At 35.8% G+C, this 15,899-nt stretch overlaps 1 protein-coding gene across 1 annotated transcript in view; it reads right to left on the bottom strand.

The window, feature by feature from the left end:
* The window catches only part of ARHGAP42 (Rho GTPase activating protein 42), a 136,877-nt gene that overhangs the window by 97,823 nt on the left and 23,155 nt on the right, over positions 1 to 15,899 (bottom strand). Inside the window, exon 2 of the mRNA XM_066544733.1 lies at positions 7,455 to 7,550. Within this exon, the coding sequence (XP_066400830.1) occupies positions 7,455 to 7,550 (96 nt within the window). The remainder of the gene's footprint in view (positions 1 to 7,454; positions 7,551 to 15,899) is intronic.

Genomic DNA, 15,899 nt, shown 5'->3' with positions numbered 1-15,899 from the left:
CAACACTGTGTGCAGCAATATTAAGCTGCAAAAGTAATATTAAATTGTAGCATTCCATAAATAAAGGAATTAGAAGTAATTATGACTATATTTCAGGCTTGCCAATCCCCAATTCTTCAGAGGCCCATCCATACTTTAGGTGAAGGAAAAAAATCCTGATATTTTAGTCTTCCCAGCTGTACAAACCTTATTTGTGTATGGCTCTTTATCAGTGCTGAAATAGGGGAAGTAAAAGCAAAAGCAATATATTCAGAATGCAACTGAGAATCATTAATACTGGTTTTCTGATTTTTAAGTTTTTGAATTTATTCTTGAATAGTGGAAGAGTTTAGAAAAAATATCACCAAATACTTTAACAGATGTTAGGTTTGCTATAATCACTTAATTCCATTTACGCCTACAAAGGATCAAAAAGTTCCTGTGCTTAAAACTCTAAATTCTACTAAGCATTTTGATTTCAGAAAGTACAAATCTTTTATCTTACTTGCTCAAACCTGAAGATTAATATCTCAAAGCTGAGCTGATCAAACCACTATCTGTTTTGAAAATGAGTTCCTACTTTTCAAGAGGGATTCTAGCCTGACAACTCTAAATGTTATGCCATTTTACTAGAAGTGTATTATATGCGTCAACAGTACATACTCATTATTTTCTGAACAATTCTATAAAATAACACTCTAGTCCTCACATTGTCTCCCTATGGACATTCATGCTTCCACTGGGATGTCCAAATCTAGAAATAACAAAGTTAAGTGACAAAGGAGAGGAAAAGAGGTATGTTGAAGGCATGGAATGAGGACAATAAAGTAGAATACACCTTCAAGCATCCAGGAGATTGAAATATCAGAGAGACACAAAAGCTATTTCATATTGCTCTGTGAGTGGCATGGACTTGTCCATTCATCTGCTCAGCTGTTCAGATCAAATTTTGACTCATCTTAACTCCTTAGCAGAATGCACCAGGACAACAAAGCTGTTGTTGTCCATTGCCTGCCTCAACCTCTTTCTGTGCACAGTGAGAGCTGTATCTGAGACACCACAGTCTGCGGTCCAATACAGTAAAATGAACTAACATGAATTTTAGCTTCTGTTAGTACACCAGTATGCTAGTACACCAGTACTGCAGGGACTCAGGAGAGCTCCTTCTGTCAGCTACTGCTGACACAGAAGAAAGGTAGGACAAACAGAAATGGCACTAACTGCATCAGCCACCCCAATTCCGTTTTTTCATTTGAACACTCATCTTAAGGTCAACAGAGAATGGAGCATGCAGATTCCAACAACCTTCTGATAGGTATCCAAGAGAAAAAGAAACAACAAGGACTCTGTTGTTGATCTTATATTACCTTTTCCTCCTGAACAGATAAAAATGTACTGCACCATTATTTTGTTTCCTGATTTGTCAGCCCCATTTGCCCTTCCAAAGCAAGGACAAGAGCTCTGGGCTCGACCAACAGAATGCAACCTTCACTTTCTGGGGCACATGTTGTTTTGAAGCCTTGATAGAATCCCAGCACTATCATAAAATCATTCATTTTTTGAAGTCAAGAAACAATAGAGTTCCGGAAACAGGTGGCATTTGTTTAAATTGTCAAATATGCAACAGGGATTTTAAAAAATAATGGTAGGAACAGAATCAACAGATTTGAAACAAACACTTTAGGCATTTCACACCCTGATTGTGCTAAGTTCCTCCCACAAATTGTTACCATTGAAATTCTCTAGGGTACTTGTATAGGATAAAAATAATCCTATACAAGTAGCAAAGAACCCTGTCCTGTGATCTTACAAGTACCTTAAACAAAGTTGCTTTGAAAGTAATCTAAAAAGTTAAATCTTAAAATTCATTCCTTCAGCCAGAGGGAAAGAGCTGGCAAATCTAAGCAGATAATTACTGTGGAAAAACAGCATACAATCTTTCTATGCAGATTCACTCTCCATTGTAAATAGCTTTCTAGTCTAATTCAGGACTCAATCCTTCCCCACCCATCTAAAATAAAACCACCTTTTGCAAATACACTTGTCCCTAATGTATTCCACAGGTTCAACAAACTCAAGCACTAGAAAAGTTGTTGGGATGATGCCTACACGAAAAAACATCCATCCCCAGAACTCTGCCCTCAAGGTGGTGGCAAGATCCTGTTCTTTCTTTGCTTTGGATAAGGGAGCAGTGGACCGGAGATGCCAGAAGCAATTTTAAACTCATTTGGAATTTGGTAATTCCATTCAGAAGCTTGGTTGCAAATGGGAATTCAGTGCAAAGTATGTTGAATATTAACCCCAAAAAGAATATTCTTGAACATGAAAGCTTAACCACAAGTAATTAAGGAGATGACCTGTAAGATATCCAAGTGATTCAGACTGTAGGTGGCTCAACTGAATTTAATAAATAATTCAAGAAGAGCCAAGCAAATTCAAGAAACCATTACACACCACAAGCCACAGTGGCTTGAAATCATGAGTAACCTGACATTTACCTTCTCAGATTCCTGATGAACCTCCAAAAGGCAGTGTCCTAACCTGGAGACTGCCAAGTCCACAGACTGATTGTCAAGATTTCTCTCTACACACTGTAGGCATGTATAAAGCTCCTATGCAATTTTTTGTTGTTGTTTTAAATTTATTTATTTGAATAGAACATTGTATCCACAGCATGCACCATTAAAAATGTAATTTGATACCTCTTAAAGTCAATTAAACTTTTACACTGTTACAAAAGATGGGGGGAAAAGGAAACATCATTATTTTTTTCCTTTTTTTTTTCTGTAGTTTTCTATACAAATTTCCTGGTACAGATTTATTTGCTGCTTTGAATTACAGGATGCTTTTCCTCTGACGAGCTCTCCAAGAGGGTAGAGCAAATTCTAACTGAAAAGCATTGTATACCTGGATGCCCAGTATGAGAAAGAAAGAAGACTGAGCTTCTGGCATCACTGCTCAACTAAAACAAGAAGGAAAACACAGTAGTGGACTCTAACAAACAACTACTATTAGCATTCTGAATTTGTTTGTTTGGTTTTGAGTTCTTTCTCTCCAGTACGTTTGAGTAGATTTTTCAAAGTTCAACTTGAAACTAACTGCTGTAAACAATATAACTGCCAGGTATGAGCTAACAGTTCTGTAGATGGTTAGTTGCAAGCAATTTAATAATCCCATGAATGACTTGAGGTATGAGTCAGCAAAGATCACAAGCCCCAGCCACTAGCGGCCAGAGAAGAATTCAGTGCCCACAAGAAAAGATACCACATTTTAGAACTTCTGACCTATTCTTTGTGGCTCAATTAATAATGATTTCATAAATCATCATATATCATAAATCATAATCCTATTACATTCTTAAATTAAGCATCTCATGCTACCTGAAACATCTGTCATAATATAATTCTCTGCAGGGAAGAAAGCCCCAGACTTCAAAACCAGCAGTCACAGAGTGAAAGACATATGCTTTTCAGTGCACTTTCCTAAACAGAACTTGATAATAAAACACAGATACGAAAATAAAATGCTAGAATTTCAGAATGTATTTCTTTGCTTTGTTTTTTTTTTACATTCTGAAGAGCATGGTCTTATGCTGCAGATATTAGATCTCACAGATATATAATTAGCCATTATACAAAATAGACACAAACTTGTTAAAGGCACATGACAGAATTCCATTGAGTTATTAATGTTTATTATTTTCCTCTCTAGCAGCCATAAATCAGATAACACAAACAGAATAAAAGAGGATCAAAACAGGGATATTCCTAGGGAGAGATCCAGGTGATACAAGTTGGATAATACTAGGAGGAGCTCAGCAAACCTTCTTCTTGCAAAATTTATGCCTGCAGTGTATACTGAGGAAAAAGATAGATGATCATTAAAAACATTGTTTTTGCAGCTGTCCCATCCATGTAAAGTTCCATGTTACCGATAAGGTTTGAAACGTAAAAATCATGCACCCATTTTACACAAAACTCCCACTGGGCAAGACAAATGACTGACCTCCTTTACTGTCAATCTTAAGTATTTAATTTTTGTGCAAAATATTTACAAAGAGGGCTGGGAAGAGGGTGATATGTCTAAAATGCAAATGGCAAAGTGTTATCAACTGTTGTTATTTCTGAGGAAAACCCAGTTGTTAGATTAGGAAAGCCACACCCTCTTCTCAGAGTAAGGGCAAGTCGCATAAAACTTTCATTACTATGGCTTTTTAGTGGTATTAATTCGCTGTCACTCATCTTGTTATTTTTGCATTGAAAATGCCATCTTCTGCAAAACTTTTCAGTTGCACAAGACACAGTTATAGCTTCACTGAATCACATGCAACTGGAGCTAATAACCATGTTCTGCCATCGAACAGTCATACATTGTTGCATATCACATGCTTCCACAAGCATTCCAAACCAGAGGAAGAGACAAAACCAGCAATTGTTGCTGGCTTGTTTTATTTTTTAATGAGAAAAACTAGTAAAGATGGGCACCACTGTTTCTCAAACCAAATTTTCTGGCAAAAAGATTAAAAACTGAAAAAGGTTTTATAGCTTGAGTCCTTTGATGTTCAGTTAAGAAACCAACCAAAACCATAAGCACTGTAGCTGATTTGAGGAACAAGGCAGTCTACTTATCCAAGACAGTCACAGAAATTCCTTACAACTCATGCATAACATGACTCTAAACTAGGCATGGTATATCTGAAAGTGACTATGAAGATAAATTTGCCTAACTTCCAGCAACATGAAAAAAACTACCTAAAATGCATTATACGGACACAGACAGAGATAAGATTTTTTTTGTCAAAGAAGAACAGCTCTTCTATGCAAAAATTAAATCCTTGTAAATAAAAGATAATAAATCATCAAAATTAGAAATCAAAGATAGGAATTAAAAAAACCAAAGCAACCCAAACAAATAAACCACTGGATTAAATAGAAGATGGATTAAAATAAGCATGAAGAACACCACCATAATTCTGTTAATGTGGAGTGTGTCATAAAGCTTAACTAAAATTACTTCTTACGTATTTAATGTAATGGGCTTACTGGAATAAATAAGTTATATTAAAAGAACAACTAAAATGCACAGTTTATAGGAAATGCAAATAGAACTGCTCTTATTAGATCTCAGACTGGAAAGCAGAAAGAAGCCAAAACAAAGTTACTAAAGAGACACCCTCAACTTTAGTTACTAAAGAGAGACCCTCAACTCCAGTATCGCCTCAAAAATGTTAATGGAGCTATCAATTCAATTCCAAATACTTTTTATTGGTAAAAAAAAAAAAACCACACCTAAATCACTTATATTTAATGCTGAAAGAATCTGAACCTTTAAAAAAAAAAACTCAAATACATGCTGACAGAACAAGTCAGAGGTGAATTCCCAGTGCTAAAGTGTATTAGGGTAGATTTTCAATGCTAAGCTTGAAATAGACATGCAGTCCTTACAATAAGCCCCTATGCATATATCCATAGGGTTTTACAGATGTTATCAAGTCAGAACATCACTGCAGACTGAAGTAGAACTCCCTGCCTGCACAGCTGTAGACATTTTTAGAAAAAGGAGGTGAAGGCAGAAGGAGGTACAGAGTAGGATTCATCTATACAAAGCTGTCTTTGATGATAAGCAAACATCTATCTTGTTGGGGCATGTTAAAGATATGGATAAATTCTAGGTCACTGCTCTAGGGAGAACAAAAATTGAGCCTTACCCCATAAAAGCACACAGTATCATTCAAGCTCTGTTAGACTTGAATTTGATTCCTGTCAGTTTACCTTTTACTCTTACAAGCTTCTTTGATGTACATGACAATCCATCAGGCAATTGGTCCTTTGCAAGCTAGAAATCCCTTCTTTGAAGCTTCAAGTGAAATAAATCAGCTGTCAAGCATCATGAACTGTGTTTTTTTCCTGAACAGTTTTAAATGCCTGTTTAATGTCCAAACAATAAAATGCCTTTTCTTTGCTACGTTTACGTTACAAGTAAAATGTTGTCTTTGTTCTCAGTCACCTGATTTTAAATGCAAAACCGTATGTCTTTAAAAAAAGTTATTGACTCAATCTAAGACATTTATTGACCCAGTCTAAGACATATAGCTGAGATACTGCAGATTTGGTTTAAAAATATACATATACAGTATAATCTTAACAGCCAAGAAATAATATGCAACATTACAAAAAGTACATGCACACCATTTCTCTTTCCATGGTGAACACACCTGAAGAATGCCTGCAGTTTTACACCTGAGTAGCAGCAGCTCAGTGATTTCACTCCCCTACTTTTAATTGCCAGTAAAATTAAACCTCCCCTCCCACGCCCTGCCAAGAGTTAGTGGAAGACCGTGACCAAATACCAGTCATCTTTGATGACAGTCTTCTGACTACCACAATGTTGTAGGGTGAGGATGAGGCAAACCTTGCAAGTGAAAACAAGCACTTCAGACCTTCTGTCCAATGACTCAGTCAGGAAAAGGAAAAAATTGAAGGGAGAGGAGACTTGAAAATAGACCATACTAATAGATACACTTGGAAAAGACTACATCTGAGTTTCCCCTCTGTGTTACATAGAACTTCTTCAAAAAATACCAACAAGTCCTATGTTCCCTCTTGTACTGCCAAATTATTTATTTTTAGAAGTCACTACTCTTTAAGAACCATCTTACTTCCTCTCAGATGTTTTAGGAGACACATGGGGGCCATGTGGTATGTAAGACTCATGATACTGAATTTAGCCTTTCTGAAGATGGATTGTAATCCAAATTTCTTACCAGTGGGGGTTAGCACTCCAGCTGCTGTGCTACTGTGTAAAAGCATCACTACAACTGCAGCAATGTCTTGCAGTAAAGAGTGGCTCAATTTCTGAACCTTGGAAACATTTCCAGGATTAGTCTGCTGAGGGAGGAGTATTTTGATGACTTTAAAGAGGCTTACATTCAAGACATGTTGAGCTGTTCAGTTCTGCAAATGCAGAATTTCTGGTGTGTACAGAGACAGAACAATAAGCAGCTAGCAAATTATCCTGGCAAAAGTTCAGACAACCATATATTTAGCAATGCACAAGTTGTAATGAATATATTCCTCTTTTTAGACCTTTAAATACTTCCTGTGTATCAGTATGCACTTTGGTGGTTTTTTTGCAGATTTATGTTACATCATAGAAAACTTGTGTACCTTTTAGTAACCCACTGAAAACTGACTGAAACATAAAAGTAGCAGCAGAATTTAGAATATTCACAGTTGACTCAGCTGACAAAAGTACTGTTGAATACCTTCTGCTATAATAAATCAAGCTATGCCATGAAGACGCAGTTTTTTGACATGTATTTTTAAAGTGTTGCATGGTTTCTATTTATTGAAATTTTTCTATTTTTGTGACATGAACCATTAAAAAACAACTGTGAATTACCCCACCGTATTTCTGATAACATGCTATAAGAAACTATAAAAATGCTTTGCCAGCAAAGTAAAGAGAATACTTACCAATATTAATTTCATCATCAGTTTCAGCATCTCCAATACACTCAAACTGAAAATCTTGTAAAGACTGTGAAAATTTTTGTACTGCCATGGATAAATCTAGAATTCAAGGAAAAAAAAACAAATCAGAATTACTCCACTAGAACTTTACTGGAGCAAGGCATCATGCATTTCTGCACTGAATATTTTTTCTGCTTACAAAGTTTTCTTTCTAGTATATTTTTGGACATTAAACTCATTTTAAAATCACTATCACATTTTCAAAATCAAATGTCTGAGATATCCTAGACACCTATGAAACAGGCTGATGCAAGATTTCAAGCATTGATACATGTATCACATTGACAACTAAAGAACTTTTATACATCTTGAAAAACAATAAATTAGTATAAGAAATCGATGTCTAGTGATAAATTGCATATGTAAGTATACCACTCTTTAAAGTATTGCAATATTAGTTTGCAGACAAAAATAAAGCTCATGATAGTGCTTTTCATTACCATTATCAAAATAATTACATTATAATTATTCTGATATACCACACTGTAAAATGTTTTAGTGAAAAACCTTTGTAAAAAGAAAATTGAAGAGGAAAAAAAACCAAAAGTGCTTGCCAATCAACATGGTAGTCCACAGATTATGATTACTATTTTCAGTGAATTTCACAAAGCAATCCAAACTTTATAGAGCAGAATCTCATAATAATTTTACACAAAAAACCCACAGAGTATCAACCACATAAATCTGTTATCTTCTTTTCTTTTTTTAGAAATACTAATGGCAAATGGAGAGATAAATGTGACAATGAATAGATTTGGTCAAGACTTAAAAACACCACCAGTCCAGATGAGCTCAGAAAACCAAGAACAATTTTCTGCATCCTGGAGGCTGTATCTATGGCATCTATTTTGATGCTAGGAAAATTGACAATTAAGAATCTGACATCTACTAAATCTAAAGGAAATTCATGGTAGGGGTAAGCTATGAATGAAAGTCAAGTCATAAATTCTGTTTCAAAAGCATCGCATATCTGTCTCCACCCTTGGGAATGGTGAAAAGCTGTCTAGACCTGGTCCTGGGTAACTGGCCCTGCTTAAGCAAGGCAGCTGGATGAGATGACTGCTATGGGTCCCTTCCAGCCCCAGTCATTTTGTGATTCTGTGATTTCTTTATGCTCTGTTACCGTAAAGCCATAAATACTCATTCAATCAGTGCTGGACACAAAATTAAGAGGGCTAACCTTCTTCCAGGCAGGAATAAAACCTAACATATAAATATACAAATTGGCCTAATATCCTAAATCAACATACAAACAACTCCCATACACACGAAGTATGATTAAATTTGAATGATCTCCAACAGTAAGAACCATTCCACTATCCTAAATGAAATAAGAATTGAAAAATGACTGAAATAAAGATTTTAAACACCTCCAAACAACAATTCACAAAATAAGATGATTTTTTTTAAATTTTATTTTAATTAAAGGTAATGACGATCAAGAAAGAAAATCCCTTCCTGGATTTTGCACTGGCCAGAATTTACTCAGTGACTGTTCCTCTTGTATTTTTATAGGTAGCTATAGAGTACATCAGTCCAAAAAGAGACCCATCATCTTTAGACAATACAGACATGAACAGATTTTTTTTCTTCTATTAGTAGGGAATTCTGTATGCATATCCGATAAATAGCGAAGATGTAAAGAGCTGGGTAAACAAATTCTGTATCTTTTGATAAAGCACATGGGAAACAGGAAAGAATGCTACTCAGATTTATTGCATCCTTACTGTACATTTCCTACTGTGCTGTACATGAAGATGATATTATTAAGTGCATTAACAAATTGAATGCTAAACAAAAACTGCTTCCTACTGTTTGTATACATGAAAACCAAATAATCTTTATAAGATGGACTGTGTTTTATGCAAATGCAGCTTCTTTCATAGCTAAGTAAACGATTGTTTTACATTTGTTAGAAAGATCTAAACTTGAATTTGTCACATTAGTATATTTTAAGTTTTAAGGGAAGAAACACAGTTTTATTATTCACTCTTTCACCAGGTTACTATACTGAGTCCCAAACCTTCCTACAAAATTGCTGTATGGCAACTGATGCCAAAAGGAATTACATGGCCTTAATGTAATTGAATGGAAACATTTCCATTGCAAAAATTAACTCTTGCTAATAGGAGTGGAGGTTTATTTCCTTTGGACAATCAAATAACTGTCCATGATGAACAGCATCTCTGCGAAGATGATGGAAATGAGAGAGCATGGGTCTCCCCTATCATTCTTCCACATATGCAGGATTTGGTGGAATAAATGTCAAAGTAAAGGAAAGTAAATGTTAAAAATACCAAAGGTGGAGTCTCTACTTCATATCCTGGATTATTGATATATGATGCCAATTGTATCAGCAAATCAGACACAGCTTATACATTTTGAACCTGAAGGAGGTATGTTTAACCTAGTTCAGAATAGTGGGAATGAAGAATTAAGGAGCTTATGAGATAACTTGATAAACTCATGCAGCAAGATACCATTTGGAGATATCTGCCTCTATATGAGGTCTTTCCTCATACCTTGAGAGTATTAGACAATACCATAATGAGTTTAAAGCTGTTCAATGTAGCAAAGAATAAAATGAAGTTCCAAGGTCAGATATTTCCTGTAACATTCATTTACAAGTTCTGTACAAGGTTAATCTAACCTGAAAAGATAAAAAAATATTCTACTGAAAATTCCAGCTGACTTGGACAGCTTTCCTAAAGGCTGAGATAGGAGTTACTCTCTAAGACTCTGACACTGCAGTTGAATCACCAACACTGGACCAAGCAGTGCTACTTGATTGTATTTATCACTTTCTTAGGAGCATCATCACTTTAAATGATTATAAAATTATAAACCCAGTCACAGAAAGGAGCAGCTGTGCAGTAGGCATATCTTTTCTAAAAGATACCAAGATTCAAAACTGAATTAAAAAGGATTTAAGAGCAACTGTCTCCAATCAAGAAGAGGCAAATGATGGATAAAAAAAAGAAAAGAGCAGATAGAGCAGAGACCTCGCCCAGTTTTACAAGATATCATATAGCCCTGCATATCCCAAATTCTTAAAGTCACTGAGAGTCCTCAATGCATGCTGCTGCTTCCAGAAGGAAGGTAATCACCACACAAATCACATTTTTAGAGTCTGTGGCATTATTCAGAGTTGCTCTTACTCAGCATTGTAAAGTCCTGTCCCTCCTTTCATTGAATTCGCATGAACTAGAACATTCACTTAGTTCAGGGCAGAAATTTTCCTTCAAGCAGACACAACTGATCTTCTAAGTTGCTATAAAAATCTCACCAGCTTTACTGACAGGCAGTACAAGTCTATCAACCAGGAAAGGATGGCTGCTCTAAAGTCTCAATGAGCTCACAAATGCTGTTGCCCCTGCTCCTCTGCAGGCACTCAAAGTAATCTCTCTGGGTGTCAGCAAAAGAAGGAAAATGCAACCTGATAACCCTCATTTGCCAGAGGGGCAGTTCTGTTAATATGCATTTTCTGAGAGTACTCACTGTACCTCTACCACTTGTTCCCTGCTATCTCTGATTCCAAAGAAGGATTCAGTTCCATTTTGCAGTGAGGAACATAGTCAAGAGTAGCCATCTACACACTACATACTGTCAGTGCAAGGAGGTAACTGTGACAGAGTTGCCTGTTTTAGTCAGGGCTTCAGCAAGTCAATGGGCCAACAAGATTTTTTTTTTTGTGGAGCTGACAGAGGAAGTACTAAAGAAGTTACCACACTGTGACCGGAAATAATAAAAGCATAACTACAACAAAGCTTAACCACAACAAAGTAATATAACACCAGTATTGCATATGGATACATACAATACCGACCATCAGTACCATAATGCCAATGAAAGAATAATAAAAGTATCATCCATTCAGGACAGTCACAGAGGAATCATGAAATGCACTACTCTATTGTACTTCTCCCTGAAGTTTTATATATTTGATTAATCTATTTAACACATATTTTTCAATTAAAAAAACCAAACAAACAAATAAATCTTCTGGATTATTCTGGAAGGCAGGTTTATTTAAGACTCACTTTCTTTGAAATTGCCAAAGAGAAGTATGTAATATGAACTGTAATACATTAACTTATTTTAGGTATCAGGGCCTAACAGCTGAATATGGGACAATAAAACTGGGACGATCCAGACCCTTTGCATCACAAGAACTGTTCTTCCACCTTCTTGTCCTAGATTTGTTAAACAGATTGTAAAATAATTTCTTATTTAGAGTCTTGAAGAGGAGGAGAGAACAATACATTGCAACAATGTGATGAAATGACGGATGCTATTTCCCGAAGAATGAAAAAACAAGTATATGCTTTGGCATGGCACAGCCTGTCACAACAAGGACAAAGTCCTACAGATAAGGACATCTGAAAAGATTTCCACAAGTTGGTAAGCACAATGAATTTTTTATTGGGCTGTGATGGTTGTCATTTGTTTGGTCTTGCCAGTCTGGTGTCCGGAAGAACAGCAGAAAGTCCAAACTTTGGATAGGGATCAATCAATCTCCAAAAGCAGAAACTTTGGAACACTTGCAGAGGACTCATATCTCTACCCTAGTAGCAGCCTGCAAGAAAGTGTTCTCAGCAAACACATCAAAGCCCAAGTCTTTCCACTTGTTTGCTTACAAAGATGACTTCATTAGCTAATGGAAATCCAATAACCAATGTTCTTCCTGACTGATGTCAATCATCCTGGGAAAGCTTGGTATCATTCACTGGGTTAATAAAGAAAAACAGTAGTTAAAACTCATGAGAAGATTAAACATGCCTAAATGAACTCCTGAGTACCAGCTGGAATGCAGTAAATGGGACTTCAAACAACAGACACTCTGGCTAATACAGTAACAGCAATATATCTGGCTATCTGACACAAAGCTAGTTATTATTCCATGGCTTCAAAGACAGCAGAAGCAAAGGGGTTGACCTAGCAGGATATTACAGGCAATCCTTCAGTCAGCTGAATTTCAGGACAGCTGAAGACTGGAAAGGAGACTCACAGTACAGCACAGTCACCTTTGGTGTTTCAAACCTTTGGGGCAGTATGAGTCCACCACCAGATATGACGAGATGCATTGTGGTGCTCTGCTTGATGAGATACTTCATTTGGTCATGCACTGACATACAGGTTTATTAAAACCTAAGCTAGTCAGCAAAACTCAGCATTAAGATATTGTAATATGTGAATAAAGCACAGTAGAAATTGAACAGTATTGCCAAAGTACTTGATAAAACAGCATGCTAAAACACAGAGAAATACTTATCTAGTTTGTTGAGTTCTACTCCTCAATACCTGAAAATGAATCATCATTATGGTTATTTTTAATTGCTTTACAAATAGATTTATTTTCTTAATTTATTTCTTAAGCAACTCTCATTCTATAAACAATTGTTCAGGCTAAGTTATCTAAACACTTTAAAAAAGTAGTTTTTATATGAGAGACATTATTATTATTATGAAATAGCAGCTATGAGCATGATTTGCAGTATTCTTACCACACTAAATGACAGAAGCAAGGAAGCATTTAAAAATTCATAAAAGTGAAAAAAGGGCTTTCAGTATTACAAATATAAATCCGTAAAACACTATTTATTCTGGAAAATGCTTGTGAGATACATGTCTCCCTAAATAGTTCATTACATGCTCTTCTACACTGAAGATGAACAGAGAACATCCTTGGCTTTGTTATTTTATGAGGGAATGAGCTTCAAGGATTTGAGCTATATCAACAGCCAGAAATAAGCTGGAGGAACAAGAACACCCCACTGAGAAGCACTGAACTTCAACAGCTTCTGTGTTTGCTACAGTCAATTTGATTGTAAGTAGAACATGTCACAGTGGGATATCTTTTTCCACACCATAGACTGTAAACACAGAAGCTGGCAGTACAATTATGTTTAGGCAATATGAATGATTAAGCAGCTAAAAGCAGGGATCATACAAGACTGTGTATGTCACTAGTATATTTCAAATTTCTTCCTGGCTTAAGGGCTTTCTCATTAAAACTTCCAGTTTCACAGCAGTAGTTCCTAATTCAGAGAAAAGCACCAAAATGCATTTTCTTTGCAATTTCTGCCTTTCCACTCTTCATTGCTCACTAATAATTTAAAATTAAAAATAAATTATTATCAATGGTTTTAGGTAATTATCACACTTAGAAAAATCTTTTTGCTCATAACATATATAGCAGCACATATAAAGGGACCTGAAGGTTAGCACAAATAAAGGGACCTGAAAATGTCTTACAAATCAGCCCAAAGCAGCAATCCTGAGCCTAGGAATGTCGGCATATATGCCAGTAATGCAATTAATTTCTTCGACTGCATATGAAAAGAATTCTGGGTTTTGCTGCCAGAACAGGTAATCCCAATTTAATAAAACATCACTGCTATAACATGTCCAGATCACCTATAGTTAGAGAGCAATTTACAGTGCACGTTAACATGCCTTCTAAACACTGACAAAAAGATCTGTATAGTCAGCTGATGCAGCTTCTGATGTCTTTGGTTTCATGGCTTTCAATACTGGAGTCCTTCCTTTGAATGGAATATTTTCCATGGTATTTCTATTTTTAGAAGTCTATTTGATGAAATTATTTACACACACTTATTATTCTTTACTTCTCAGCTGAGTTAATTTCTGGATCATATAAACTTTTCTGATTATCATAAGAAAAAAAAATGACAAAAGGGAGAAAAAAATCCTCTCCTCTTATGAGTGACCACATTTTATCCAAATTCAGCAGAATTTAATTTGGCAAAACACCGGGCAGGCTGGCACAGAGTAAAGACTATCTGCAAGGGCTGATCGAGCTAATGCTGGCCACATGCCACAATGCTTTTTTAAAGAATCCACAAGAAAACACCACAAGGGAATAGAGAATCCAGTGCCCAGTGCCAGAGATTTTGCAGCTCTAGGGCCACTGCTCTGTATTGACACAGTCTTTCATTGTTGCTCTCAATAAACTCTTTATCCCCTTTATTTGCCAGCTTCATGAGTGCATATTCTTTGCCAACTTGCTATTCACAGAACAATAATAAGCAACTAAAACAAACAACTCTCTACCAACTCCCTACCCCTACAATCCCACATTACTTTTTTACCTTAGGCTCTATGCTTTGCTCTTAATTTCAGGGAAGCTAACTTCTTCCTACAGTCTCCAGGGACAGGACATCAGGAGAATATGTCAACATGTAGCCCATGCATTGCCGCATTCCTCTGCGGTTACATAAGGCACTGAAATTTTTCAGTGTCGTTCTCTTACTCATGAATATTTCCATGAGAAAAATGCACAATTTGCTTTCCCATTCTAGAAAGCACTGAGAAATCCCCTTGATCAAATGCAACAAAATCCCCACTTTCTTAACTATGAGGCAAGAGCTACTGAAACGTCTGTATGTTCTATAAACTTCATAGCTATTCATACCAACACTGTTCAGTCACAACTTCTTATGTTAGACACTTGTGCAATACTTTGGGTATTCTTAGAACTTCTCTACAGTTAGGAACTAAGTCTAACACAGTCTTGAGGACACTTCAAGAACACAACACTGATGTTTAATGAGAAGGGGATTTTTATGCCACATTTGCATGCTTACTTGATAAAAAACATACTAAAACTTCCATGAAAATAACTGTTGAACCTAGTAATATTATACAGACAACAGACAATATTGATCATATTCCATCCCTCTTTTCACTATTCCTTTCCTTACCCCACCCACTTTGTGTGAACCTAACCTTATTCACATAATCAGAACAGAAAGAAATGAACTTTAGTTCAGTATACAAAATCTGTGAAGTCTATAAAACTACTATCTTGCTTTGACTTTGCCTATTTATAAATATATGAAATAATAAAAATGCACCTAAAAATCTATGTCCTGTAACCTTTAATGCGGAGGACACAATACAGTACATACTGCTCATCTGTTTCTCTGAAGTTAAAGCATGTATGTAACTTCATAGCTCTTTCTCATATTAAGTGATGTCATTTTGTTTCAATACTCCCACATTCTTGTATTTTATTTCTCATTACCTCATTCTTACAAAATCTTTTCTCAGTATTTTAGTTTATAAGACTGTTTAACTGTTTACTGCTGCATTTGATTAGAAAACAAACTGACTTTGCAGGGAATTACCATGGTTTAAACCTTTCAATCATCAAACCATATTCACAGAATTACACTTTACAAGTGACTAATCACATGGTACAAGGCAGAACAGAAAATTTTCCTTTGCCACCACTGCAATTTTTTACAGTCTTTCCCCACAAATATGGCTACAATTTTCAGAAAGCATTTGGTTTCCTTTTACTTCTGAAATTGTAAAGATTGGCTGTAGGGTGTAACCTAGTACTATTTCTAGCATATTATTATA

Source organism: Molothrus aeneus, chromosome 2, assembly GCF_037042795.1.
Source record: "Molothrus aeneus isolate 106 chromosome 2, BPBGC_Maene_1.0, whole genome shotgun sequence".
Classification (NCBI taxonomy): Eukaryota; Metazoa; Chordata; class Aves; order Passeriformes; family Icteridae; genus Molothrus; species Molothrus aeneus.
Note: the sequence above shows the minus strand (reverse complement) of the source record. Positions and strands in the feature narration are given on the sequence as shown.